The sequence below is a fragment of the Acanthochromis polyacanthus genome, chromosome 13 (assembly GCF_021347895.1).
Source record: "Acanthochromis polyacanthus isolate Apoly-LR-REF ecotype Palm Island chromosome 13, KAUST_Apoly_ChrSc, whole genome shotgun sequence".
Taxonomy (NCBI): Eukaryota; Metazoa; Chordata; class Actinopteri; family Pomacentridae; genus Acanthochromis; species Acanthochromis polyacanthus.
Genome location: NC_067125.1, coordinates 10,283,853 through 10,310,788, shown reverse-complemented (window position 1 = coordinate 10,310,788; position 26,936 = coordinate 10,283,853). Strand labels below are relative to the sequence as shown.

The following is a 26,936-nucleotide window of genomic DNA, read 5'->3' as shown; positions in this document are numbered from 1 at the left end:
TTATGAGAAACTCAAAGATGTAAAACTTTTTCCACATACACAATATCACCATTTCTCTCAAATATTGTTCACAAATCTGTCTAAGTCTGTGATAGTGAGCACTTCTCCTTTGCTGAGATAATCCATCCCACCTCACAGGTGTGTCATATCAAGATGCTGATTAGACACCATGATTAGTGCACAGGTGATATTGTGTATGTGGAAAAAGTTTTAGATCTTTGAGTTCATCTCATAAAAAATGGGAGCAAAAACAAAAGTGTTGCGTTTATATTTTTGTTGAGTGTATATATATATATATATATATATATATATATATATATATATACATTTTAAAATTTTTTGTGGAAATTTTTGACAATTTTTTGGTGGAAAAAAAAATGTCAAGGAAAAATGTTTCTTTAAGAACATTCAGGGAAAAAAATAAACCAAAATCCAGCGAATTTTGCTGGATTTTGGTTTATTTTTTTCCCCGAATGTTCTTAAATAAAATATTTAAAGTTTTAACAATATAGATGCAATCACTTTAGATATTTTTAGGATTTTTTTGAAAGATTTTTATTCATTTTTTGAAAATATTTACAATTTTTAGATTTTTTAAAATTTTTATTTCTTGCCAAATTTGGAATTTTTTTAAAATAAAACTTTTAAGGGAAACTTTTATGGAATTTACTTCTTGAAGATTTTGCAAATTGTTATCAATTTGGGGGATTTTTGCTGAATTGTTTAGATTTTTTTTCAGACAATAGAACAATGTTTTTTGGTGCCATAAATGAGGACAGCAGGAGGGTTAAGGCACCTAAGCTTGACAATCTTGGTAAAATGCAGCTTAAAATAAGTTTTCCAAGCTAATTTTAAGATCTCAATATTCTAAATATCTCATCTTATTTCAAGAAATCTCACCAAGCCATTTTTCATTTGTTCTATTGGCAGATTTTTTTTTTCACTTAGTTCAAAGTAAAAGTTCTTTGAAATAAGTCATTTTTTCTTGTTTTGAGAGGGGCATGTTTTTCCAGTGTAGAGAGGCTTATGCTTTGGAATTTAAATAGAACACAGGTTTATTTATTCTGAGTTTGACGCAAAGCAATATTTTGTTAACATACAGAGTAGTAGAGGAGGACAGTCTGACTGTGGCACCGGGCTGGGCTCAGTCACCTGACACCACACACACACACACACACACACACACACACACACACACACACACACACACACACACACACACACACACACACACACACACACGGACACACACAGGGCTCGGCTCCACCTCGCTCGGCGGGTGTGTGAAGAGGATCCAGCCCGTTATTTCAAGGTTATCTCCTGCAGGAGCCTCACTGCTCGGATCCTATGGGAATTCTGATAACCGCGATCCTTCTCTGGGCTGCCGTCGGAGGTAAGTGTTCACCTCATCCATCAATCAGCTACAGTCTGTGTGTGTGTGTTTGTGTGTGTGTGTGTGGTGGGCGCTTAGTGTGAACTGAAGGTAGAAAATGCGGGTAAGCTTCCATGTGTCAGCAGACTGCACCGGAGATCAGCCTCATGATGGAGCTGCTGCCTCAGCTCTTTATTCTGTGTCGACATGGATCCAGCCTTATAAGAAAACAAAGACGTTTTAATAGCAGTATACATGCAGCGGACAGACTGTGGACGGTATCCTTGCGGTAAAAGCCTCCGGGGTTTAACACTAATAGGCTAAACAGGAGCGCAGTTACATAATTTGTTCTGCGCCCTCCTTCCCGCTCCTGTGCGCCAGACGCACGATGCCGCCGCTGGCTGCTTCACAGATATTTACATACAGAAAATCATTCTACTGTCTAGTCCTCCAGCTAACCCACTTAAACAACAGAAACGCGCATTTGAAAGCTCCGCACAGGTGAGCGGATCAGCGCACATGTGCGCCTGCTGCGTGCCGACACGCGCCATCCGCTGTGAGAGCCCCAGTAATCAGTTAAAACAAGTGGATCTGACTGCAGGGGGGAGGCATAGAGGGGGACGTCTGCCTCCCACACACATGAACACAGCGTTACTATTAGGATGCGCTGTTCGGGCAGTGATGAGCAGAACAGTCGATAACCCAAATAGAGCAGAGTGGAAACTGTCTGTGGGCTGAACTTGTGTCGCAGTGTGTTCCAGAGAGATCAGAGTCGTTCACTGTTTATATCACACGGACAACATGAAAGAGCTCTGGGGATTTTCATAAACTGCTATGAAATTGTGTCCTCATAGACGCAAAAAAGCAGACGGAGGGATCAAATTGTTGCATGAAAGTGCTCCAGACTGCAGAAAATCAAGACTTTGGTGCTTTGAAGTTCCTGGAGCAGAATCACTGACCGTGTTCCCCAGAGTTCAGATGTAACCTGCACCCAAAAGCAACCCCACTGTAACAGAATACATCTAAATCTGTATTTTAAAAAAAGGTGTCTGTTCCTATTATTAACGTCCTCAAACTGTAAATAACATCCACATCAGAAATCTGTGTTTATACAAATAGTTTTTTGTTCCTTTGCATAGTATGACTATAAAAATTACACTATTGTATTCAGATTGGCTTAAAAATATTATTAATTTACAGCTAAATTACATTATGTTCACATTTTTACAGGTTTGAAAGCTACAGCAGCCCACTGTGGTTTTAACATACATTTTCAGGCGGACTTGCTGACAGATTTTCACCTTTTATTAACAGATTTTTTTTCATAGTTTACATGAAACTGAAGGAATGCAATACACTTTTAATAAACACCAGAGGTCAGACAGGCTTCATTACATTATAAACTCTATTTCTCCTCCCTCAGCCACTCTACTTTTGACACATGTGGCTCTACTTTTCAGTCAATACAACAGTCTGAGGCTGAATTAGCCCCCTTTGATTTGGACACATGGTTCTTCATTTCTAAGCTCGAGTTGACTCCATGGGAGGCAGGACAAGCCAATAAAGTCAGATCATGGTGTTAATTGCGGGGCCGGGGTGTCCCAGCTTAGGACCCACACACACACATGCACACTCACTCCTCCTCACATGGACATGCAGAGCTTTAGCTGTAGGCAGCGCACGTGTCCATGCAGGGGGTTCACCACTGGCCAAAGGTATCAATTAGTCCTATTTATGCAGCTCTGTGTTGATCCAGCCGTATGCTGACACCGACCTCAGAGTTCAGATAAAACTCTTGTTGCTTTGTAGATGCAGCATCCACTCTGGAGCACATTTAGTTGTAAAATTGGGTGCAAGACTTAAGGCCATGTTCCAGAAAGCTGATTTTAATAAAGGAAAAAGCACGCAGGTTTTGGAAAATGTCCAATATGTTTAACTGATACACATAAAGAGGTTAGATCAGAGGTGTCAAGTTCAGTTTGGTTCAGGTTCCACATTCAGCCCAATTTGATCTCCAGTGACCAGTAAAATCACAGAACAATAACCTATCAATAAGCACAGCTCCTAATATTATCTTGGTTTTAGTGCAAAAAAGTACATTCTGAAAATGTTCACATTTAAGGAATTATCTTTTTACAAAACATCATGGACAACCTGAAAGATGCAACCTGAAAAACACAAAAAACAGCAAAAACAAGACACAAAGGGGCAAAAACGAGACAAAAAAATGAATAAAGCACAACACAAAATGACAAAATCACAAGCGAGACAAATAGGGAAACAAAATGACAAAACCGAGAAACAAGATGACAAAATTCTGACAAAAAAGTCAAAAACAACAGAAAAAGACAAAATATTGGAAAACATGAGACACAAAGAGACAAAAAAAACGCACAAACGACACAAGCGAGACAAAAAAACAACAATTAAAGCAAAACACAAAGTGACAAAAATAAGACAAAAAACACAAGTGAGACCGAAAAGAAACACAAAAAGACAAATACGAGAAACAAAATGACAAAAACATTAGACGAAAAAGGCAAAAAACAACAAAAACAGGGCAAAATATTACAAAAATGAGACATAAAACGTCAAAAGAACAATGAGTAATGTAATATTTCACTTTACGATCAAAGCAACTTGTCGTGGTCTAGAAATTATTTTAAATTTAGAGTTTTACTACTTTACAATCTGCAGTTGATGTCTTCTCTGGAATTTTTACACTTTACAAAGTCGTCCTACGGGCCGGATTAGACCCTCTGGTGGGCCGGTTTTGACCCTCGGGCCGCATGTTTGACACCCCTGGGCTAGATGAAGAGCTTCAAGTGATTGTTTAAATAAATAAAATCATGAGAAATAGTTGTTAGCAGTTCATTCCATCCATCTTTCTATGAGTCTGCAGTTTAAAAACATATAAAATATTCTTCCTTTCTTTATCATTTTGATGGTGACAGAACACAGAGAAGCCTCTAAACTGAAAGTGAAGCTGGCTGACATTTAGATTCACCAGTGAATGAAGGTGCAGTAACTGAGCAGCATCATTTCTTGGGCCTCGGTACACAATAAAGGAAAAGGTTGCTGGGTGCAGGGTGAACATGGATCGTAATCTATCCTGACATTTAGGTTCTCATTTGATTCCATGTATCTCCGTGAGAAAAGGCCTCGATGGAGCTGCTTAGTGTGCCTTTAACGACGTCCTGGCAGGCGTGGGGTTGGTAACTGATTTAGCTCCGGAGAGAAACTACCGGTGAGCTAAAGCTTCTGGGAATGTCTGCATCCGAGAGAGAGAGAGAGGGATAGAGGGACAGGGGTTAAGCTTCTTTGCTGTGTCACTTTACCAAGGTAACTGTGCTCACCTTAATGAGGGAACAGCTCCACCCACGCCTGAGCAGCACCAACCTCTGCGCAGTAAACAAACCAGTTCATCCGTAACAGAGCAGCTTTACTGCTACAGAAATGTTGAACTGATTCTGATTTATTTTGTCACTCACTCTCCCCTCATTGTTTTGTATCTCAGTGGGAAGCCGGCCAGTTACCTCCCCCCTTAATGATGCAAAGGTCAGAAACAATTCCTTTCTCTTTCATCTCCAATTCACATTATTATATATACATGTCTGGATGCATATTTTATGGCTCAGCAGCTAACTGTGTGTGTGTTTTTAGGTTGAATGTATTATTCAGGAGACACTGAATGAAGATGGGTCGCAGCATGAGTGTGGCCCACAACTAGCAGGTAACATCCCTCACAGAACAGCACAGTGTTTGGAGCTGGAAGAATCAGACAACGGGACCACTGGGAATTTGATTATAGGCAATTTTCTTGGTAATATTTTCAGTTTTTGCTCTGCCAAGGAACGTGGCAGAGTTATGTGACGATCGGCATACGTTTGTCTGTTTGTCTGTCTGTTAGCAACATTACTCAAAAACGGACCAACAGATTTGGATGAAATTTTCAGGGAAGGTCAGAAATGACACAAGGACCAAGTGATTAGATTTTAGCAGTGATACAGCTTATAGTCTGGATCCACAGATTTGTTAAAGATTTCTGTATCATTGCGAGATAGCGGCATGGTGTCACTGTAACCATGACAACAAGTGAACAGTATGTCAGCTGCCTGCTGGCAATCACATGATTGTGATCCTACTACAAATCCCCCACTGTGGACTTATCAGGACTTATCCATCAGAAATGATACAAGGAACAGTTGATTAAATTGTGGGGGTGTTTCTGAGTCCCATCAAATCCCGACGCCTGCTACATATTTAGGTCACACGATTCGGTATCTGTACATAATGTATGCATGCACAACACATGCCTGTGCTCAGCTTAAGGTAGTTTTATTATTAAAGATTTCATTCATTGAAAATGATACAAAGACTGAGCAGAATTGGCACAGTGCTGCACTCTTTGAGTGAACGCCAATGTTCACCAAATCTTTTATTTCCTCTTTGTTTAGTTTGGAAGTTTGAAGTAGAGACCCTTTTTGCTACCAGAGTAGAAAGAGTTTTAATTTGATTTCATTTATTTAATAATGAAGGTCTATTTTCAATATTAAAAGTAAATGTGATGCCATTTGATTGCTGAGGCTTATTTTCATCCCCTGGCTGCTCACTATTAATACTTCTACACTAAACAAATTAGACAAAACGCTTATTATAAATGACACACAAATACAAAATGCACACTCAAACCTTTCCAACATCATGCATGTGTAAGACAAATTAGAAACCAGCATATCTGAGTTTCAAGCAAAAATGGTTCCAAAGTTGAGTAGTTTTTAGCAGATTTTTCTATTTACCTTTAAAGCTGGTAATTTGAAGTGCCAATAGAAGATGTTTTTGCTTCATTTGCAGCATTTATCACTTGTTCAAACCTGTGATGAGTGTTTCGACACTTCTCTTTTCTAAAAAACCTGTCTGCATGTACAGAAAGACACTCTGCTGGTATTCTGGGCTTTGTTTTTGGTGGCCTGTTGTTCTGAGCTTTATGTTTCCTTCTTGTTGCAGAGGAACTTGATGAAGTGCAAAGACATCAGGGTCTTCTGAGGGAGCTGCAGAAGCTGGCCGATGACGGTGCGCACAAACTCACACTGACACACTGCGGTGTTTTTTAGACACATCACTGCTAGAATACATGAACCCTCAGATCTGATGTGTTATTTGTGCATATTACCGACTTTTGTAATCTGACATTTGCAGAGAGAGAAAGGGAACAAGATGATGAAAGGGAACACGACGATGAAAGGGAGCGATATGAATACAACCTGGCCGACGATGAGAGCGACTTTGAGCAGAGGGATGAGGAGGAGAAAGACGAGAAGGATGTGAGCGACACTGATAAAAAGACAGAAGGAAAAGAAGAAGAAGATGAGGAGGAGACAGAAGATGATGACACCAAGGACAAGATGACTGAGGAGCCGAGGATTGAAGACAGAATTGATGCCGAGGACGAAAGAGCGAAGGAGCTTGAGGAGCTGCTGGCCGAGGAGATCACCAAGAAAGGAAAAGAGGAGAGGAATGATGAGGAGCTCAAAGAACTGCTGAAAGAGCTGAAGAAGAAGCGATATGAAGCGGTGAAGGAGAGGAAGACCCAGAAAGTCTCTGAGAGTGAGCAGAAGGAGGAGGTGGAGGAGAAGAGCAAAAAGCAGGAGAAAAAGAAGGCTGGAGGAAAGGTGGAGGACTTGGAGAAGCAGAGGATCGAGGAGAGGAGGAAGAACGAGGTGGAGCTGATGGTGGAGAAGGAGAAGGTGGAGAAGGAGCTGAAGGAGCTGGACAGCAAGAACAAGCCGGAGCAGGAGAGGGAGAGGAAGGAGAAGCAGGAGGAGCTGGACGAACTGGTCAAGAAGATGAAACGAGTGAAGGAGGAGGAGGACCAGGAGGTGCAAGGAGGAGGGAAGAAAGAGGACGGCGAAGGTGAGAAGAAGGAGGAGGACAAGACCGAGAAGAAGGAGGAGGAGGGCGATGGAGAGAAGGAACCTGATGAGAAGGCAGAAAATGAAGTGAAGAAGAAGGAAGAAGCAGCGGTGGAGGTGAAGGAGCCGCTGCAGAAGAGAGTGATGGAGAAAGCTAGCGATGAAGCCACACGGCAGTTTGAGAGGGAGAGATACAAGGATGAGGAGGAGGAGGAGGAGGAGGAGGAGGAAAATGGGGCGGATGAGGAAGACGAGGATGAATATGTCAAAGAGGATGAGGAGGGACAGGAGGATGAAGATAACGAGGAGGGGGATGCTGAGGAAGATGAGGGAGAGGTAAGTTAGAGCAAATAAAGAGTGAATTTAGACGCTGAAACTCCAGAAAGTCAAACATTCACATAATGCTTACTGGATATCAAACATATTTTATCATCACATTGTGCTACTTTTTTCTTGCTTACTTGGTTTTGTTTTCTATTCAGGGGTTGCCTATTGTACAACTAAATAAATAAGACATAAATACATGTACACGAGTACATATATAATATACATACAGCAGAAGAAGACAAAATTTCCGGGAATAAAGAAGTAACAACTTTGTGTCTTGAACATCGAAGCAGCGTCCATGTCCTGTCATACATTAAGATCGTATGTAGTTAAGGGTCTCAATAGATACTGTAGAATGAAAATCAGCTTTATTGGTTGTTGATACACATACAAGAAGTTAGTGTTTTGCTTGCTCTGAAAATTCTTACTGAAAAACACACATGCATTTAAACAAGGGCAAGAGAGAAAGGAGCGTTCAAATTTTTGTTCAGCTAAAGGGCTTGTCTGAAGTGAACCAGGGTTTAGTGTAAATCGTGCAGAAACTTTCACTAATAAACAACATTTTCTTGAAATTTATTGGCCATATTGGAATATTAGGGAATGGGTGGCCAATTGGTATCTCTTTTTTTGAAAAGCATGAATGAAGTTGAGGTAACTTTTAACTTTTAGGAACAGCACACTCAATAAATTCCTGGAAATTCCAACATTGAAAACCCAGTGGTTAAAAAAAGAGTAGCAGGAGTGCACAGTGGATTGGTGGTTAGCACTTTGGTCTTGTAGCTAGAAGATCCCCGGTTCTTGTCCCAGCTTTCCCGTGATCTTTCTGCATGGAGTTTGTATGTTCTCCCTGTACATGTGTGGGTTTTCTCTGGCTTCCTCCCACTGTCCAAAAACATGCTGAGGTTAATTGATTACTCTAAATTGTCTGTAGGTGTGAATGTGAGTGTGATTGTTTGTCTGTATATGTGGCCCTGTGACAGATTGCCGACCTATCCAGGGTGTCTCCTGCCTTCGCCCGAGTCTGCTGAGATAGACTCCAGCACTCCCCGCAACCCTAGTGAGGATAAAGCAATGTATAGAGAATGGATGGATGGATGTTTGTCTCTATAGGTAGCCCTGTGATAGACTGGTCCTGCCTTCACCTTAAGTCATCTGGGATAGACTCCAGCCCCCCACAACCCTAATGAGGATTAAGCGTTGTATAGACGATGGATGGATGGATAATTTATAGCCGCCAGGGCAACAAACATGCTAACATTTTGGCCTAGCAGTCGTCATCAGAGTATGAAAGACAGTGAAGATCGTGTCATTTATATGCGGGAGTCGACAGCTGATTGGCTTAAAGGGTCACATGGTAATTATACATCTCACCCTAGGGCTGTCATAATTGTTCACCTGCTCTTAGTCTGTCATGTTAGCAGAAAGATGTATATGAGACCTCAGGAAGGCAATTACTGTGTGAGCAGCAGGTGATTTGTCATCTTAGCAGGGAGGATGATCCAATAGGAGCACTGGCTGCTTCCAGCACACACAGGGAGGATTAACAAGGGTGATGCATTTTGGTCATTTTGCTAACAAGGGGGATGACATCCTCCTGTATTCACCTACTGCATTGCCCTCTGGACAAATCACCCACCAGCTCCTTCACATGAATGCCATCTGATTTCTTTCATGCTCTGATGAAGGCCACAAGGATGGAATCCGAGCATGTTTGTTAAGATGGCTGGTATAAACTAGTGAAACTGTAAGAAGTTAACTATGTCCTGAAGCAGTTTGTGTGCCACTTTTTTAACCTTTGGCTAGTCAACCTTGCAATTTTATGTGTTTGGTTTAGCGTCACAGGCTGCATCCTGTTACAGATCTAAATCACTGGAAATGTTGGAGGAAATGCAGTGACACTGGGTTTTAGGGACGGGAAGGGATGGGATATAGACAACTTTGGTACACGTTTGCAAGTACCAAAGACCAACACCATGAAGCAGCGGAAGCTCAGTGAACATCCAGTGTCTTTTGGAGAAGTTTAACGCTGAATAATAAAGGGAGACATTCTTTCTTTTAGCTGTTGGATGCATTCGATAATCAGACCTTGGAGGTGCTGTGACCGCCTCATCTCATCCTCTCATTCATTCTGTCCACAGGAGCTGCTGGAGATCGAAGCAGAGTTGCGTAAAGTTGCTGCAGAGCTGAGGGAGCTTCGTAGAGGATAAGACACACAAACACCCACTGACGCACACACACACACAACAGACTGACAAAGCCCTTTGTTGCATTCACAGTCACACATTCAGCTCACACATTTTCCATTTAACAGCCTTCAATTCCCTTGAGCACTCAGAGAAATGTCTTTAGATGTGAATCTGTAAATGGACATTTGTAGAAACTGTACATACTGTTGTCTCATTTCTACTTTTAGATTTCCTGGAAAAGGCTGTCATTGTATTTGAACGCACATTTGCACTGAGGGAAAAGAGACGCAGTTTTCCAGAGAATCTGAAAGCTCGTGATCATCACTGGTGTCCCTGTCTGAGTACCTGTAAATGCTGTTTGTAAGGTTCGACAGGTGATTTCACTTTAGTTGTAATGGATGCAACGCATTCAGCACTTTGATTCAAATGTTAGTTTGATTGTAGAGTCATGACTACTGATAACCAGAGCTTCTTTTCCCTGGAGGTCTCATCTTTGATGGCGTGTTCTTGAAGGGAAAATCAGGCTTCATACAATAAGTAATAAGTGTATTTTAATATATATTTTGTGCAATAATTGATAACTATGTGTAAGCTGTTCCGACTGTTAACAATACGTATTACTGATATTTCTACACAGGAGTAAGTCATTATTTCCTCTTCATTTCCTTGACGATAAAGTAGAAACAGGGATTGTGTTTCATTTGGCTCACGCACTGTTAAAACCAGACTGTTTGTGACGAACCCAGGTGACACGAGCAAAAAATAAAAAATTGTAACTCTGCACACCTACACGTACATCAGGTGTTCAGGTTGTCTTCTGGTTGGTTGTGGCGACAGGATGCGATGTACTTAGAGCTTACAAGGTCTAAAAGTGTCACTTCGGGTTCTCAGCCAGCTTTGCACTCTTATCTTAACAAGCCAAGGAGGAGCGGAGGGAAGGAGGAGGGAGACACTAAAGCCATTTGTTGTCTTTTGGTAACAGCAGCACTGACAGTAACGCTGATAAATGCTCAGTCGTGCTCCATCACAGTTTTCATTGCTGTCCAGTCATTTGTGTAAATACCACATTTGAAGTCTGTAAGCCAAGGTCATAGGAAATATGAAGCAACAGCGCCCCCAAGAGGACACCGGGTAGACGTGCACACGGTGCAGGATTAACAGGGTGACTACTAGAGGCCCACTAACCGCAATAAATACCACAATATAGACTACAGCACATGAGAATGCAATAATTAGCCAAATAATGAATTTCATGTATTTTAACATGTAATCAAAGTGCATCATACAGTACTCATATAGCAAATATAATCTCTCTTTTTTCTACACAGCCAAGATTTACAACACATTTATGTACTCCGACACTGGCCAAGCAGCCGGTGGACTTGTTAAACACGTAGTGATAAAATATATTATCAGTCAGCGCTGAGGAGCTCATTACTGTCTGTTCCAAAGAGGAGATGTTTGTTCACTTAAATTAAAAATGAATGTACTGTAGTTTTGTTTTTCTATAGAAGTGCAAAAATGTTTCCACAAAATTGATCTGACAAACCAGCAAACAAAGCTGTGGGAAACGTCTGTGGTGGGGGTGACATACTGGGCATAGAAGACAGTTCAAACACCTGGGGGGAAAAAATGATCAGAAAAACATCATTTGTAATATTACCGGCCAATCAGAGTGCTGTATTTTGTGCCTGCTGTATCTTCTTCTATGCTACCTGTCAATCAATAAATGGAAAGTGTATCAGACCACCTTGTGTTGCCTCGTTTGTCTGTCGACTAAAACAGAGCAGGAGAAGTTAGCAGCCAGAAGTTATTATAAAGTTTAGCATCAAGTTTACCAGTTACAACTACTGAAGCAAAAGAGCTGAGTTTGGTCCAACAAAACAGTAAAAACATTTGTTCTAATGAATGTTGTTTGTCCTCTGATCAAACACTGACAGAAGGACCTGCAGTCTGTGCTGACTAAACAGATCCGGTGGCCTGAGGTCCAGCAGAGGAGTGTTTGTCCAACACTGATTTGATGTGGCTGAGCAGCGAGGAGAAAAACTGGGGAACGCCCTCGTAACCTGACAGAGAGAAGAGTGTGTCAGGACATCGCTGTGTCTTTCTGTGTGTCGCTGAGTGCAGCTGCAGTACCTGGGAAGATGTTGATGTCGATGACGGTGAGCGTGTGCGTGTGGATGTTGATGATGATGTCCACACCAAACAGGGCCATGCCCAGCTGAGCTCGGAGCTCCCGGACCAGGGCAGCCACAGCTTCAAAGCTGGGCGGAGGCAGGCACGGCATCTCCTCATCCAGCTTCCAAAATACGAGGAAATAGAGACATTTTCAGCGAATTTCAACCCACTGAGGATGCATATCTAAAAAAAGCAACCACATACAAAGCACTGAATGTGCATTTCTTGGACCAGTGGTGCCTCTAAGGGGAGGCGACAGAGATCATTCACTGAAACTCCAGTGTCCACTGTTTCAGTGAATGCAAATACAGTTTCTGAGTGCAATGAAAGTAGAATTAGATGATTCTAACCACTATGTGTCACATAGAGTGGAAAACTGTACCATAGTTCATGTGTCCTTACTTTATGGAGGCACACAACTAAACTACAAAACGTTTAATTTGTTGCTTCCAGTTGTTTGTAGGAATCTTTCCTCTGAGTTTATTAAATACCTGCAGCATCAAACTGCAGCAGGATATATATGAACATCTCCAAAACAAGAGAGGATGCAGTGGTAATTTTATTATTTGCTAATAATTCTAATTTATCCCTGATGTGGAAACAGGACCAATCAGAATGTAACAGAAAATAATTTATTTTTCCATTTTCAGAGCAGAATATCTGCAGCAGTGACATTAATATTCATATAAAATAAACTACCAAAATATTACCAAAGTTAGCCTAGCAACATTAAAACATATTTGTGCTATGACTTGCTGTAATTAGACAAACTATTATTACACATGGACATGAACAACTATCCATGTTGAAAACTTAAATACACTATGAATGTCTTGCCTGTGGGTAAAAAAAAATTCCCTTCAAAAGACTATTCTGAACTGTGATCCTATAAAAAATCTAAATATTACCTGTACCTGTATTAATGCACATCAGATAATTAGTAACATTAAAGGCATTAGAGGAGATTTAATTTCCTACGACTTTGAACGTAGCATGCGCATGCGCACATACAACCTCTCCCTCACCCCCCCTCTAACCTCCCCCCTCTTAACATGTACGAAGAAACGCCCCCCTCCAGAAACTTGCGTAGCACTCGTGAAGTTGTCTTTTACGGCTGGGTCCCCCTGGATCTTTATCTGCCATTATGTAAAAAAAAGATGACAAAACAAGTCGCCAGCTAACTACGAAGCTATACCAAAGCAACACATACAGAAAACACGTAAGTCCAAGGCGTACGTAATCTACGTAACTAGGCCTGAGCCGGAAAATTTTTGATTGACAGGAAAGGGAGCAAATCAAACGCCTCGGCCCGAGCGCATTGATTGGCTGATGTTTTTCAGGTCCTGCCATGTCCACAGTTATTTATTTTAATTTTTTATTCTTTTAGAGACCATACATACAAGTCCACTAAAGGTCAGTATATTCATTTTATGTGAATCAGACAAACTAAACAAAAAAAAAACATCCTCCATAATGCCTTTAACTGTAAAATAAGAAGCAATTCTCTAACTCTCAAACCGACAGAGTTGTTCACAAGCCTGCATACTACAACACCATATTAAATGACTGAAATTCAGTCATGGCTTTTGTTTTTTGTGCGCTACCCCAAGATTTTCAGTTACCCCATCTGGCCACTACTACTATGAATTATTTCTGTCTTTGACATCTTGACCTCTCTAAAGTATTTCACTTTGCTACTACTCACAGCTGTGAGATCAGAGCTGGACTCTGGTTTGGATACCTGATGGCTGTTGAAGAAGATGGTCTCCCTGTCTGGAGGCAGAGAAAAATCAAAACTACAGCGTATACAGGGAGCAAAACTGGATGATAAAGAAAAGTACAGTGGCATCAGTTAGGACAGGGAAACCCAACAGAACACGAGAAGACAGGACAGGAGAAGACAGGGCAAAGCAGGAACAGAAATGAAGAGATAAAGCTGAAAAGGAGACGAAATAAATGGATGGAAAAGAAAGAAAAAAGACAAGACAAGGCAGGTGATGGAAGGAAAGAAATGTTCACTAAAGAAAAATAAAGGACAATAGAGGAAAGAAAGTATCTTCTATGTGTATTAGTGGGGCTCAGACTGACCACAGGGACCGGAGGGGAAGTTCTTGAGTGAGGGTCTCTCTACGCAGTAGTGTCTGTCTCCTACCACAAACACCTTATGCAGAACAGCACCGTGGTTCACAAAGCTCTGGAGCACACAGGGAGGACGGACATCAGCCAGGCTGCCCGCACTGAAGATCAGGGACATCTGAAATACACACAGATTACACATCAAGATAACGGTGAGTGCTCAAGTATTTTCATAGCTTAAAATGAGACTTTATGAGAAGGAAAAAAGCCAAAAACTTACTTCATGGGAAAGTGAGCCATGTGCTACTCTGGTTTTACAAACTGTGGTTAACAGAGAAACAGAGGAAATGTTTCTGGGATCTGTCACACTCCATTAGGAAGTAAAAATGATCTTTTGAAGCAGGTGAACTCACTGAGAGGGAAGCTGAGGTTCTGAGCTGTCACAGTCTGCTGAATGGAGGAAAGGTCAGCGGCACTGTGGATCTCCAGGTAGGGAGGACTACAGATGCGCCAGTCTGCCAAAAAGAGTAGAACAGGCCAGTGGTAATACTGATAATCAGGCTGTCAGCTACAGGTTTGACTCTATGAAGCTGTAGGTCACCTCGGAGTGAGTTGTGCAGCTTGCTCATTATCCGATAGGAGGCAAAGCGGTCCAGAAGTTGAGTCATGGCGGGTAAGGGGTCCAGCAGGATCGTACTGGGATGAGTTGACACATAGCTCTGCATGTGGAGGACGCAAAGAGAAAACTTACTGATGCATGAATACATACCGAATCTGAATGATCAACCATATGGATAGATAGATAGATAGATAGATAGATAGATAGATAGATAGATAGATAGATAGATAGATAGATAGATAGATAGATAGATAGATAGATAGATAGATAGAGGTGAAAGTACAATACAGGCCAAATATTTGGAAGCAACTTCAAGTTTCTGTTCACAATGTCTTTCCTGAAAAAGTAAAAATAATAAAAACTCGTACGAATTCTGTGGATTTTAAGATGTATTTACTTCATGATCAGACTTTGTTTTCATTGATGTGCAACATTTTCCTCAATGTACCTTTAGGTATACATTGATGCTACCAGACAATTGCTGAATAAATGCTAGCAAAAGAAAAGAAAGGCTTAGTTTTAGAGCTGAGAAGATTTACCAGAGTCACAACTTCAGTGCAAAAGTAAAAACAACAAATCACAGTTGGCATTATTCACTCTAGCTCTGGCTTTTGAGAGTTTGCGTACAAAAATCTCAATAAATCTCAACTGTGTCCATATCTCTAGAACTACCACCAAAATGGCTAGACAGAAGAACAAACAAGAGTACAGATATAAATACCTGATAATTACAGTAAAAATGCATTCTGATGAGTGACTCTTTATATAATAATCATGTTTATTTTGTTACAAAGTCTACTGAATCCATGACACTATGATCCTTTTTGAACAAATTTTATCCTGCTTCCAAACTTTTGGCCTGTAGTGTAAATATTAAAATATAAGCTAATAAAATACTATATTTTGGACACATGTACAAGCATCCTTATAAAACCCTTGCTGTCCTTGTACAAAGCTCTGTCTGAATATCCAGGGCGATAATACTCTTGGACACAGTAGCACGCCTCATGCTGTGAAAAGGTGAATGAATGAGGCAGGAATAGAGGGCAAAAAAGCACTCTAATTAATGTCAAGGAAGCAGTACGCCACGCTCTAACCAACTAGGTCAACAAGCCGTTGCTCTGGAACTACTGTACACCCAGAACAGACTCATGTTTGGAGGGCAGAGGGATGGTTTTTATGCACAATGTCAGACCAGAGGCTCTGTAATTACCAAGAGTGTCAATTTATACGTGAGAAAAAAACCTGTCTGTTGAAGATGGCCTTTTGGCGATCATGGGACAACGTGCACATACGCATACCATGTATAGCTGCAGCTGTATGCGCAGCTATAACAAGTATTCACATTAACCTAAATCAGTAAGAGCTAATATGAGTGGGAAGCTTTATTTTGGTTCCATCAACGCTCCAGCTTTAACTCACCCACACGAAAAAATATTGGCTCACAGAAACAAACTAAACAGATGAATGAGAGGTGTTACTGTGCAATGACATTACCTGGAAGTTGGCAAGGAGCTGCTGTGATTGGCTGTTGTGCTCAGCCTCCACGATGACATCAGACAGCTTGTGAACGATGATGTCAAAGGGTCCCTGAGGTACCAGTGGCTGAGTGAGGTCAATCTGTCATTTAAAAAAAGAGAACACTTTACCATCCCTCTGTACCCCTATGTAGATATTCCATTAAAAATCATCTGTTTCCAGCTAGAATAGTCATTTACCACATTAACAATGTCTAGACTGGATTTCTGATTCATTTAATGTTTTCTTCATTGAAAAAAAAAAATGCTTTTTTTCAACAATAATGGCATGTCTAAGTGACCACAAACTTTTGAACGATAGTGTAGCTGTTGTATGTTGTGGGAAATGATGGTATTTACACCAAGTATTATTGCATTTGTGTATTAGAGAAGAGAAATACAAGTATTTAAAATGGTAAATTGTACTTTTTTCTTAAATTTCTGGATTACAGCCCTCCAATTGGCCACTGGACATTTTGAATTTATCAACAATTCAGGAGTTGTGTGTGTGTTGTAGTCCGAACTTGTTTGTTTTACGTTTTGGTAGCCATTTTGACCATGTGTGCATGTGAGTTCCTCCCTTTGAGACCGGTGGATTTCGTAGCGCTTACAAAAAATGCAGGAGTGACCTCCCACATCACAATGGAAAAGTGAAAGTGCAGTCCAGTAATCAGATACTGCTCTAAAAATCCAAAGCATTCTAAAAACAGTATTTCAGTGATGCTATTTATCTAATTTCAGGTGTTTTATTTAATCTCAGTGTGAGAGTCTGTACTCCTGTCTGAGGCTCTCCTCAACCTTAATCTGTCTGTTTCCACACTTAGTCACTCCGGTCCAACAAACCATTAAAAACAAACACGTCCAGAGTGGATCAGACTTGAATGGACAGAAAGAGACGCAGAACAAGGTAACATTATTTATTATGCCCTTTTAATGTATTTTGTAATGCTAGCATGAGCTAATGTTTGTTGTTTGATTATTTTTCATTGGCTCTCATTTACACAACCTTTCTGACTGTAAATGAAAGCGAATGAATTTGAGAGATGTGGTCGATGTGTCTGTTTGTTTTGATCTAAGAAGCTTGTGCTCTAGTGACATCCAGTGGCTCTGAGAAGCTGCACACTGAAGTTTTAAAATAAATTCTCAATTGACTTTTCACATGACAAACATTTGTAACTGAATGCAACCAATATCATGGATAATACCTCTGTTCAATGTATGCACAGCAGCAGCTGCCTATCACCAGACACATACAATCAGTCAATAATGATTTACATAGTAAGTCATAATGTCTTCCAGGAGCTGCATCAGCTGCATATCCCCACACACAGGTGCATGAACAGATTTCAGCATACAGTTAAGGGCATTTTATTGTATTGATGATGTTGAAGAGCCTGCTTATGTAGCTACAAAAATACTGAATTTGTTCTTTAATAGTGTGTTTCGAATCCTGTAGAAAAAAAAATGTGCCAATGAAGATTTTTTTCGGTGTCACTTCTTTACCACTGCTCCTGAAATCCACACCACAATCATCCACACTGCTCTTTACAGAACAACAAGTTGATGTAAACTTGTGAACCAAAGGTCATACTGTACTAATTCCAGTGTTTCTGTACTGATATTTACACGCTGCTAAATGTCTGAGCAGCTGCAATAAAGCAGTCATTGTTTCCAGTTTTGCTAAAGCAGATTATAGTTGGTGGTTGCAGGTGGTTGTGACACTGATTACTGCAGTTGTAGACATCTGTACCTGACATGTGTGTCTGTGAGCGCACAGTGAACCTACGGTATACTATCACGGCTGTGAAACTCTGAAAAAAAAACATGCAGACATGCACTCACCTTAATGTGTGTATAAAGACATGCTAAAAAGCAAGTTCACTAATACACACAAACATGGTTAAGCACTTTTATACACTTTTTACCTCCCCTGATGTAAGTTCAGTTGATAAAATTATCTTATTTCTTGCAGTCTGACAGGAACTTGTTCCAACTTTTCATTCAATCTTTCAGCTGTTTACACAGAGAAATACCCAACACAATGTACCTTTTTGTGCTTGGATTTATGTATTTACACCTTTCTCTAAGGAAGTAATTCTTTCATAAACTTTGGAACCTGCATGAGTATTTAAAACTTTATTTCAGGCATTTTGAGCAAGGTCTGGGTGTAGAGTGTGAGTTTGTAATGACTGAGCCACTGGCTGGGCCACTCCTTTAAACAGTTACAGTTTTGAATCCACTGGCCAGTCCCGTTTTTCATATTTCACCAGACACGTCATTGTAAACGTCAAAGATTTAACACAGACTGTTTATGTATGGAACACACTTACCTCCACCACTTCCACTCCATGACCCCTGCAGAGAAAAATATTGAAATATATCGGTTATTTAATTGTGATTACACAGGAGTTATCTGATATCAGAGAGTGTTGACAATGGTCAAGGATTTCCTTGTAAAAAGAAAAAAAAGAAAAAAAAGAAAAACAAAGGACAAATTTTTCCAAGTTCTCTTGTCAGATTTATTGTCATTCCAACTCCACACACAAAAGGCATCTCAAACCACCTCCCTCCCAAGAGCAATACAAGACAGGACAGGATGCACATGTTAACTTGTTATGTATATGAGCTAAAAATAAATAAATAAATAAGCTCTAAGGTTTAAGCTATATTATACAAGACACATTGGAACCAAACTATACACTCTAAAAAGAAATAAAGTAAACACAACAGTCATAAACTTTATGACAGCTTTGAATGAAATTATGTTCAACTAACAAACTACAGTGAGTTATTGGAATTAGCTTTTCCTCTATTTTAATTACTACTTATATAATGATTGGTAGCATAAGCACAACTCATACATCAGTTGTTCAAACTAGTATTTCCATGTTATTTAAAATTACTTTTAAGTGTTATGTATGAGAAAATTTATAAGCGCAAATTTTTTTAGTTGCCAAACATTAAAATATATAAGCTGCTGCAATTAGATTTTCTTGAGTAATAGTTTGATTAGTATCTTTTAGGAAGTTTTTTTTAACTGCAGATGTATATTTGAGTACACTATATTTAAATCTTGAAAACGACAAAATTGGGGTCTATATTACACAAAATACTAAGTTGTTGCAGTTAAAAACAAACAGTAAACGTAGAAATAAAAGCAGCTTAAAAGAAAGCAACAATAAAACACGTCAGGAAAATAAAAATCTGATAAAATCAAATCAAATGAGATAAAAATGTCACCACATTACCGTGTATTAAATTTTCGCTGGATTTTGGTTGATTTTTATGTGAATGCTCTTAAAGAAAACATTAACAGTTTTACTGATATATATGTAACCACTTTTGGTATTTTTAGGATTTTTACTCATTTTTTGAAAATATTTCCTAACATTTTCTTGTCATGTTTGGGGGATTTTTTAAAAATAAAACTTTTAAGGAAAACTTTGAAGGAATTATTGGAATTTTTTTCCTGAAGGTTTCAGAAATTTGGGGATTTTTTTGCTGAATTTTTGTATTTTTTTCAGACAAGGAAACAACATTTTTTGGTAAATGAGAACAACGGGAGGGTTAATAACTCCACAGGAACATTTTTGTCATAATGATCATCTCTATTTGAATTTTAAAAAGCTCAACTTACTCACAGAACTCTGCAAAAGCGTCCAGGTTCATCCTCCTGCGCTTTTTGTCGCTCAGGCAGAATCCAACCCTGCGGCCTGACATGGAGCTCCGAGTCCACCAGGAGACAAGTGACCCTCAGACAGACACACAAACAGACAGACAGAGAGGGGAACAGGAGGGTCGACGCCTCTCTCACCCATTCATCCCTCCCCACTATAACTTCTCCCGATCCCTGGAGCACTAGCAGACAGCTCCGGTCTGTAAACCGTGCTGTCAGGTGAAGCGTCTCTCTACTTCCTGGTCTCTGCAGCCAATAGCAGAGAGAAGCCGCTCATGGAGCAAAAACTGAAAGAGAAAGTAAGAAACTGTCGGGGAAGTCGCACCATTACACTGCTTATTTTTCCAGGAGCAGCACAGGCATGCAGTTTGCTAACTACTGACGCTCTGAATCAAAAGAATAACCCGCTATTCGGCTATTTTAAAGACACATTAAGCGCTAGTGAAGTTCACCTGAGGTCACCGGGAGGAAAATGTCCCGCGGTTCTAACGCAGGCTTCGACCGACACATCACCATCTTCTCCCCGGAGGGCCGCCTCTATCAAGTCGGTAAGAGACACGCTTTCTCCTGGGTTTTAGCTAACAGTAGTGTCGAAGTGAGTTTAATGTGCAACTTATTTATACTGCTGAAGTCACACAGCGTAGCTAAACAACACATTTAAATGGAAAAACCTACTAACGTCTAATGAAGCTAACATGTTAGCTTGTTCAGGTGTGTGTGGGTGGAGTGCAGCGGTTAGCATCCAAATATCGCCAACACCGGCTTCTCTGCCTTTAATGTTGAAACATAAATGTAGTTTAATGTCACACTCCAAAGTTATTTTGATAAAGTTAGTGTGTTGATAGCTAATTTTCGTGCTTAAAGTAGCTCTGCTGGATATAGTTCCTCAAACTTATCCTATCACAGTGGAGGAAGAAGAAAAAGTATAACCACCATAAATACTCTATTACAAATAAAAGTCCTGCATGAAACATCCGACTTAAGTGAAAGTACATTTGCAGCCACACATAGTTAAAGTATTACAGTTAAAGTCCATCTTTAATACGTCTGACTGATACTTATTTTATGATCTCATTGTATTATTAGCAGTGAATCAATGTGTCAGCAGCTTGTTACTGTGGAGCAGCTGCAGGTCTGAGCTACTTTATATCAAGATGTAAAACAAAAGAGTTTGCCACATGATTACTGGGAAGGGAAAGAGGAAAAAATAAAATTCTGATGCACAAAACTGTTACTAGACAATTTCTCCAGTCCTTGGATTTTGGTGTGATATTGAATCATTAGAACATTTACTGAAATGAAACCATGTGTGTATTTTGGAGTGAAAAATCACAATATATAATACAATATATAAATGAGCTGTTAACAACTGATTAACAACTTTTCTGAAATACCAATAAGATGTCACACACACACACACACACACATATTTGAGTGAGCTGTTAGCAACTCATAGACATCTGAAATATAACGAAACGCTGCTTTTTGCAAAAATGTCAGACGTTTTAAAGCTCGGAAAACCATATAAAACTTATGCTATATGTTATTTTTTGTCCTAAATGTTCATCTTAATAGTAACTAAAGCCGTCAGATAAGTGTAATGGAGTAGAAAGTACGATCTTTTACTTTGAAATGTAGTGGACTGGAAGTATAAAGTTGCACAAAATTGCAATACTTAAGTAAAATGTCCATCCACCCATTATCTACACACCGCTTAAGCCTCATTAGGGTCACGGAGGGCTGGAGTTTATCCCAGCTGATTGAAGGTGAAGACAGGGGACACCCTGAGCAGATCACCAGTCTATCACAGGACTACAAATAAAGACTCACATTCACACCTACAGACAATTTAGAATCACTAATTAACCTCAGCATGTTTTTGGACTGTGGAAGGAAGCTGGAGAAAACCCACACATGCACAGGGAGAACATGCAAACTCCATGCAGGAAGATACCAGGCTGGGACGCAAACTGGGGATCTTCTAGCTGCAAGGTGACGGTGCTAAACACCGATCCACTGTGCAGGCCCGATTAAAATACAGATATCTTAAAATTGTACTGAACTACAGTACTTGAGTAAATATCCTGTTGATGCAGGAGCAAACTTAAAGTTTTCTTCTGATAAACAAAATTTGCCATACTACAATGAAAATGTCTGCATTCTGTTCTCTTCTGATTTACTCTTATGTGCTGTAATGTACAGAGTATGCCTTCAAAGCCATCTCTCAGAGTGGGTTAACATCTGTGGGGGTCCGGGGAACAGACAGCGTTGTCGTGGTGACACAAAAGAAAGTACCGGTAAGATGTCGGACACACACACACACACACACACACACACACACACACACATCTCAGTGTGGAGATGATGCTAAAGCCAAGCAGTGAAGCCACATGCATCAGCAGTCAAGCAGAATACTGCCGTAACCACACCATTACTCATGTTTCCAAGCCACAGATGGCTGAATTATTTGCAAGAGGGACAAAATCTTAATGTTTTGTGGTGTTTCGGTAATCTTACTCACCTCCTGTTAATTTCAGTGTCTACTCATCATGGTGAGAGTTGATCCTGTAGATTTAGAGGATCCATTTTATCAACAATAAAATACACATAACCAAATAAAACACGTGCATTGGCTGAGCATAATTTATTATATTGACCATTATTGTTAGTCAGCTATTGCTCAGATGTGAAACCCTAAATTTGTCAGTTTAAAATGTTTGTACTCAGACTGCATGATGTTACATATTACATGCACAGAGATATTAATATTAATCTGTGCTGTAAAGTTGGATTTTTACTGCCCTCCTCCTGACTGCAGGACAAGCTGCTGGTCTCCTCCACTGTAACCAACATGTTCAAACTGACTCCTCGCATTGGCTGTGTGATGACGGGACACAATGGTACGTATTTATGTGCTTAGATCACACACATCTTTGTTGAAATCTAGGCGACTTTTAAATCTGAATGGTAGTATTAGTATGCTGTTGTGAAAAGCTACATGTTTCTCATTCATCGTTCCCTCTGTGTTGTGCAGCGGACAGTCGTTCCCAGGTTCACCGGGCCCGAGTTGAAGCTGGAGAGTGGAAATATAAGTTTGGTTATGACATAACAGCAGACGCGTTGTGTCGCAGGTTGGCTGATATCTCCCAGGTCTACACACAGAACGCTGAAATGAGGCCTCTAGGCTGCTGTGAGTGGACGCTTTCAGTAAATAATGGCTTGTTTCCTTGTCTTTATTTTGGTCTTTCTTTCCTTACTCTCTCATTCCTTGCATTTCACTCTACTTACTTTGTAATTGTTCAGTTTTTGGTGCAAAATTTAAAGGTACTATGGCATCAGGAAAGAATTACTATACATATTGTACACTGAATATTCAAAATCTCAAGGATGACTCGCTTACCTTTACCTCTAAAATCCTATTTTTTCATTGCATATTTTTCAAAGCACAATATTTTAAGCATTCCTCTCTCACACTCTGCTCTCAGGTATGATCCTGGTGGCGATAGACTCCCAGCAGGGTCCTGTTCTGTATAAATGTGACCCTGCAGGTTACTACTGCGGCTTCAGAGCCACAGCGGTTGGAGCCAAACAGACGGAGGCCAACAGCTACTTGGAGAAGAAACTGAAGAAAAAGCCCGAACTGACCCATGAAAGGGCAGTGCAGGTAAAATTAAACCTAAAGAAAGAGGCTGCCGTAAATGTGACAGGTTTGTTTTGAATTGTTGATATGGAACATCCATTTTTAGTTCAAAGAGGAGTGATTCTGTCTGTACAAGGGTTGTTGGCGTTGTCATTTCAATCAAGTATTCTTCAACAAAACACTGGCTTTATGTCTATATCCTCAGTATACAGAACATCTTCAGATGTGCTGCGAGAAGAAAATGAATCCATGTAGAAAGTCAAAGGATGGCTGTGACAGGAGGCCTGGTTTTCATGCATTTAGGTCAAGCAGAAAACTTTGCAATAGATGTTAAAACAGGGTTTTCCAAATCCATATCCTTCTCTTGTGGTTGTTCACTGTCTTCTTATTTCCTTTTACACACCGCTGATCTCTCTTTTCCAGAGGTACAGTCACTTCCTCCTGTGGCAGAATGAGATCATTGAATGATAGTTGTGCCTCAGATTAGATCCTCATAATGAACTGTTCTATCTGGCTGTTTGTCTTTATCTGGTCCTGTTTTGTAGCATGTTTGTAGAAACTGTAGAAGTTGGTGTAACTGAAACCAGCCTGTCATGTTGTTGGGCTTTTGTCCTTATTTGAGTATCAGAGGCTCAGCAGGTGTTTATCTCTGTAGGATGTTTTTCCCAGGTTAGTTTTAGAGTCAAGTCATTATTTGAGTGTTTCTGAATAGAGTTGATTTCTTTCTATGTGTGTTCTCTAGTTGCCCTGGTGCAGTCATGGATCATTACAGCCTCCATACAGCGATGTTCTGAAGCTTAACTCCCTCAGTTTTGTCATTTTTATAACTGACATGACTTCACATAGATGTGACCTCTGCATTTTTATCTGAGTTAAAGGTGTAAATCACCTACAAAAGACAGGTGGGACAAGATATCGGTATCGCAACACGTCTATTCACTTCCTTTTGCAATACTTTTCCAGTAAACTAGTACCAAATATCAATGCTTTTATTAGAAAATGCCAGATTTCTAAATGATTTCCAATGAACACTTAGACTTACCAGAGTAACTACTTCAACTGCTTATTAAAAGAAACCCACAGCAGGAACTATGGGAAAAACAATGTAAAAGCTTATTAATTGAATTGATAAATTATTTAAAAAGATTAAAGATGATAAACATGCACACACACTGACAACACAGTGTCATAAATACTTAATTTCTGCTTTTAGCCTTTTTATATTTTCACAGATACTTTGATTTAGTGTATGGTAAATGAATGGCTTTATGAAGTACCGCAGAATCGCTGTCCCATTACTCATCACTGATTGCTACAGAGATGTGTTGGAGAATAAAGCACCATGCAGCTTAAATATTGAAACTTTCTGTATGACTGGCAAATAACATGCACAGCAATATAGCTTTGAACAACTGTTGCCACATATCCCTCTGAGCTGCATGGCTGACAATCACCACAAGGACGAACAGGCCTCTGGGGAATCATGCTTTCCAGCTGATGCTAAAATAAGTGGAGATTGTTAGTTAATCTATTACACATAGAACAGATATGTAATAGTAATAACAGAAATATAATAATTAAGTCCCACTTCAACCGGTCCAAGGGGAAACCAGTGCTTGCAAAAGGTTCCTAAGTACGTAGTGAATATGCACAAACCGGTATTGTGGGAATGGATATGTTATCTCTGCTGCAGTCTGAATGAAAGTGGTATGATGCAGGTTCGTGACAAAAAGTGTCAAGGGGTTACATGCATGCACTTCGAACAATATTGACCTGTACATGTGTCCACTGCTGGATTTCTCAGAGTTATCTGGACTGGAAATTATGTGTAATATTCTGGCAGAAGCATTTACTGTATGTGTCTTCAAGCACTCTCCTCAACCCCTCTGTCCTTCCAGCTGGCTATATCCTGTCTGTCCTCTGTGCTGTCCATGGACTTTAAGTCCAGTGAGCTGGAGGTCGGCGTAGTCACTAAAGAAAACCCTAAGTTCAGGTAACTCCACTTACACTCCTGTCCTGAGTATAGCATGAGTCATACCATGACAAAATGACTATTGTAGCTGGAAACAGCTTATTTTTAATGGAATATGTCCATATGGGTACAGAGGAACGTTTCCAGCAACCATCACTCCTGTGTTCTAATGCTACATTGTGTTAGCTAATGGTGTTGAAAGGCTCATTGATGATTAGAAAACCCTTGTGTAATTGTATTAGTGTCCATGAAAACTCATTTTCCATGAGTTTTCATGGAAAATGTGAATTGTCTGGGTGACCCCAAACCTTTGAACGGTCGTGTTTTTTTATGTGGGTATTGTTGTCTTTCTATGTTGACTGTAATCATGAGAATATTTCGCCTTATTACCTTCATATTATTTGCTTGATGCTTCTATTTTTTGTTCATCTCATTGAGACTAATGTTTGTAATATGATCAGAGCGTTTATGTGATTGATGCGTTAGCTCTTTTTTAATGGCTTTACGTGTCTAACTCATATTAAGTTACGACACGCTTCTTTCTCTTTCTGTTATCCCATTTTCACTTTACCTCCCTCATCCCCTTTCTGCTACAGGACACTGTCAGAGGCTGAGATTGAAGCCCACCTGGTCGCCATTGCAGAGCGGGAGTAGAGGTGCCTTCACAAATGTCAGCCGGTGATTCATCGTAGTATTTCAATGTCAGTCTGTCTGATTTATCTCAGTTTAGCAACACTGTTACCAACAGGACAACAGTACAGTCTTTCAGCCACAAGTGCAGTATGATTAGTCATGCAGACACGAAGGTCTGTTATAAATCATCCATATCGATTCAATCCATCATGATTTAAAAGACATTTCCAGTGGACTTTTTTAAATTCATAATGTAATAGTCATTCAGTTTTTGTATTCTGATCTTGCACCTCCAACCATCATTAGTGGACACACCAACAGTTCAAGCAACACATTCCTCTTCCATACTTACACACAGCAAATTTCCCTGTGTGACTAGAAAACCTGTCTGATGCTGGTTAGGATGTGTATAGAACATTTGTCATACATCTAATTTAATACTGTATGTTTACAACACCACTTTCCTAAAGTTGCAATTAAACTGTCCGTAGGACTCATTGTTAACCCATTAAAACATCTGTCATAATAAACCAGAATAGAAAAAAGAATAAAACATGTCCTGTGTCGCTTTTAATTAAATAGCAAAAGAGATTTTTTTCATTTTTATTTCTAGAATGGGGTAGATTTTAAAAGTTTATAAAATATCCTGATTAAATACAGTTCCCCTTGTTGGTCAGCAGGTGGCATCAGTGAGTCGACAGTATTATCAGAGGTCAACCTGCTCTCTGCACGGGTCAGTTTAGTGTTTTAGAGGCAAAAAAGGGACTGAACCACAACTTATTTAGAATCATCACAGCATTGTAGCTTTATGTACATGAGCATGGAGTT

The 26,936-nt window shown here is 39.9% G+C and overlaps 3 protein-coding genes across 4 annotated transcripts; 2 read left to right on the top strand and 1 right to left on the bottom strand.

The window, feature by feature from the left end:
* The first annotated feature begins 1,225 nt into the window (after nt 1–1,225).
* Nucleotides 1,226–11,543, top strand: LOC110952892 (glutamic acid-rich protein). Of its 2 annotated transcripts, XM_022196641.2 has the most exons (6): nt 1,226–1,393; nt 4,890–4,930; nt 5,036–5,105; nt 6,380–6,445; nt 6,572–7,620; nt 9,750–11,543. In XM_022196641.2, the coding sequence occupies exons 1-6, from the start codon at nt 1,348–1,350 to the stop codon at nt 9,816–9,818; spliced, it is 1,341 nt and encodes a 446-aa protein (XP_022052333.2). In that variant the 5' UTR covers nt 1,226–1,347; the 3' UTR covers nt 9,819–11,543. The 2 variants fall into 2 exon arrangements, with proteins under 2 accessions (XP_022052333.2, XP_051813792.1); XM_051957832.1 differs by lacking the exons at nt 4,890–4,930; nt 5,036–5,105.
* Nucleotides 11,030–19,940, bottom strand: LOC110952893 (inositol-tetrakisphosphate 1-kinase-like). The gene is made up of 10 exons (XM_051957833.1): nt 19,825–19,940; nt 18,518–18,542; nt 16,168–16,290; nt 14,653–14,770; nt 14,465–14,566; nt 14,332–14,372; nt 14,064–14,229; nt 13,717–13,748; nt 11,934–12,096; nt 11,030–11,863 (listed from the first exon to the last, which is right to left on the bottom strand). Exons 1-10 carry the CDS (start codon nt 19,905–19,907, stop codon nt 11,760–11,762), a joined length of 957 nt encoding a protein of 318 aa, XP_051813793.1. The 5' UTR covers nt 19,908–19,940; the 3' UTR covers nt 11,030–11,759.
* Nucleotides 19,941–20,035: 95 nt separating this feature from the next.
* psma6l (proteasome 20S subunit alpha 6, like) lies at nt 20,036–26,661 on the top strand. Its single transcript, XM_051957834.1, has 7 exons — nt 20,036–20,411; nt 22,066–22,160; nt 22,682–22,763; nt 22,898–23,053; nt 23,349–23,527; nt 25,402–25,496; nt 26,072–26,661. Exons 1-7 carry the CDS (start codon nt 20,336–20,338, stop codon nt 26,127–26,129), a joined length of 741 nt encoding a protein of 246 aa, XP_051813794.1. The 5' UTR covers nt 20,036–20,335; the 3' UTR covers nt 26,130–26,661.
* The last annotated feature ends 275 nt before the right edge of the window (nt 26,662–26,936 follow it).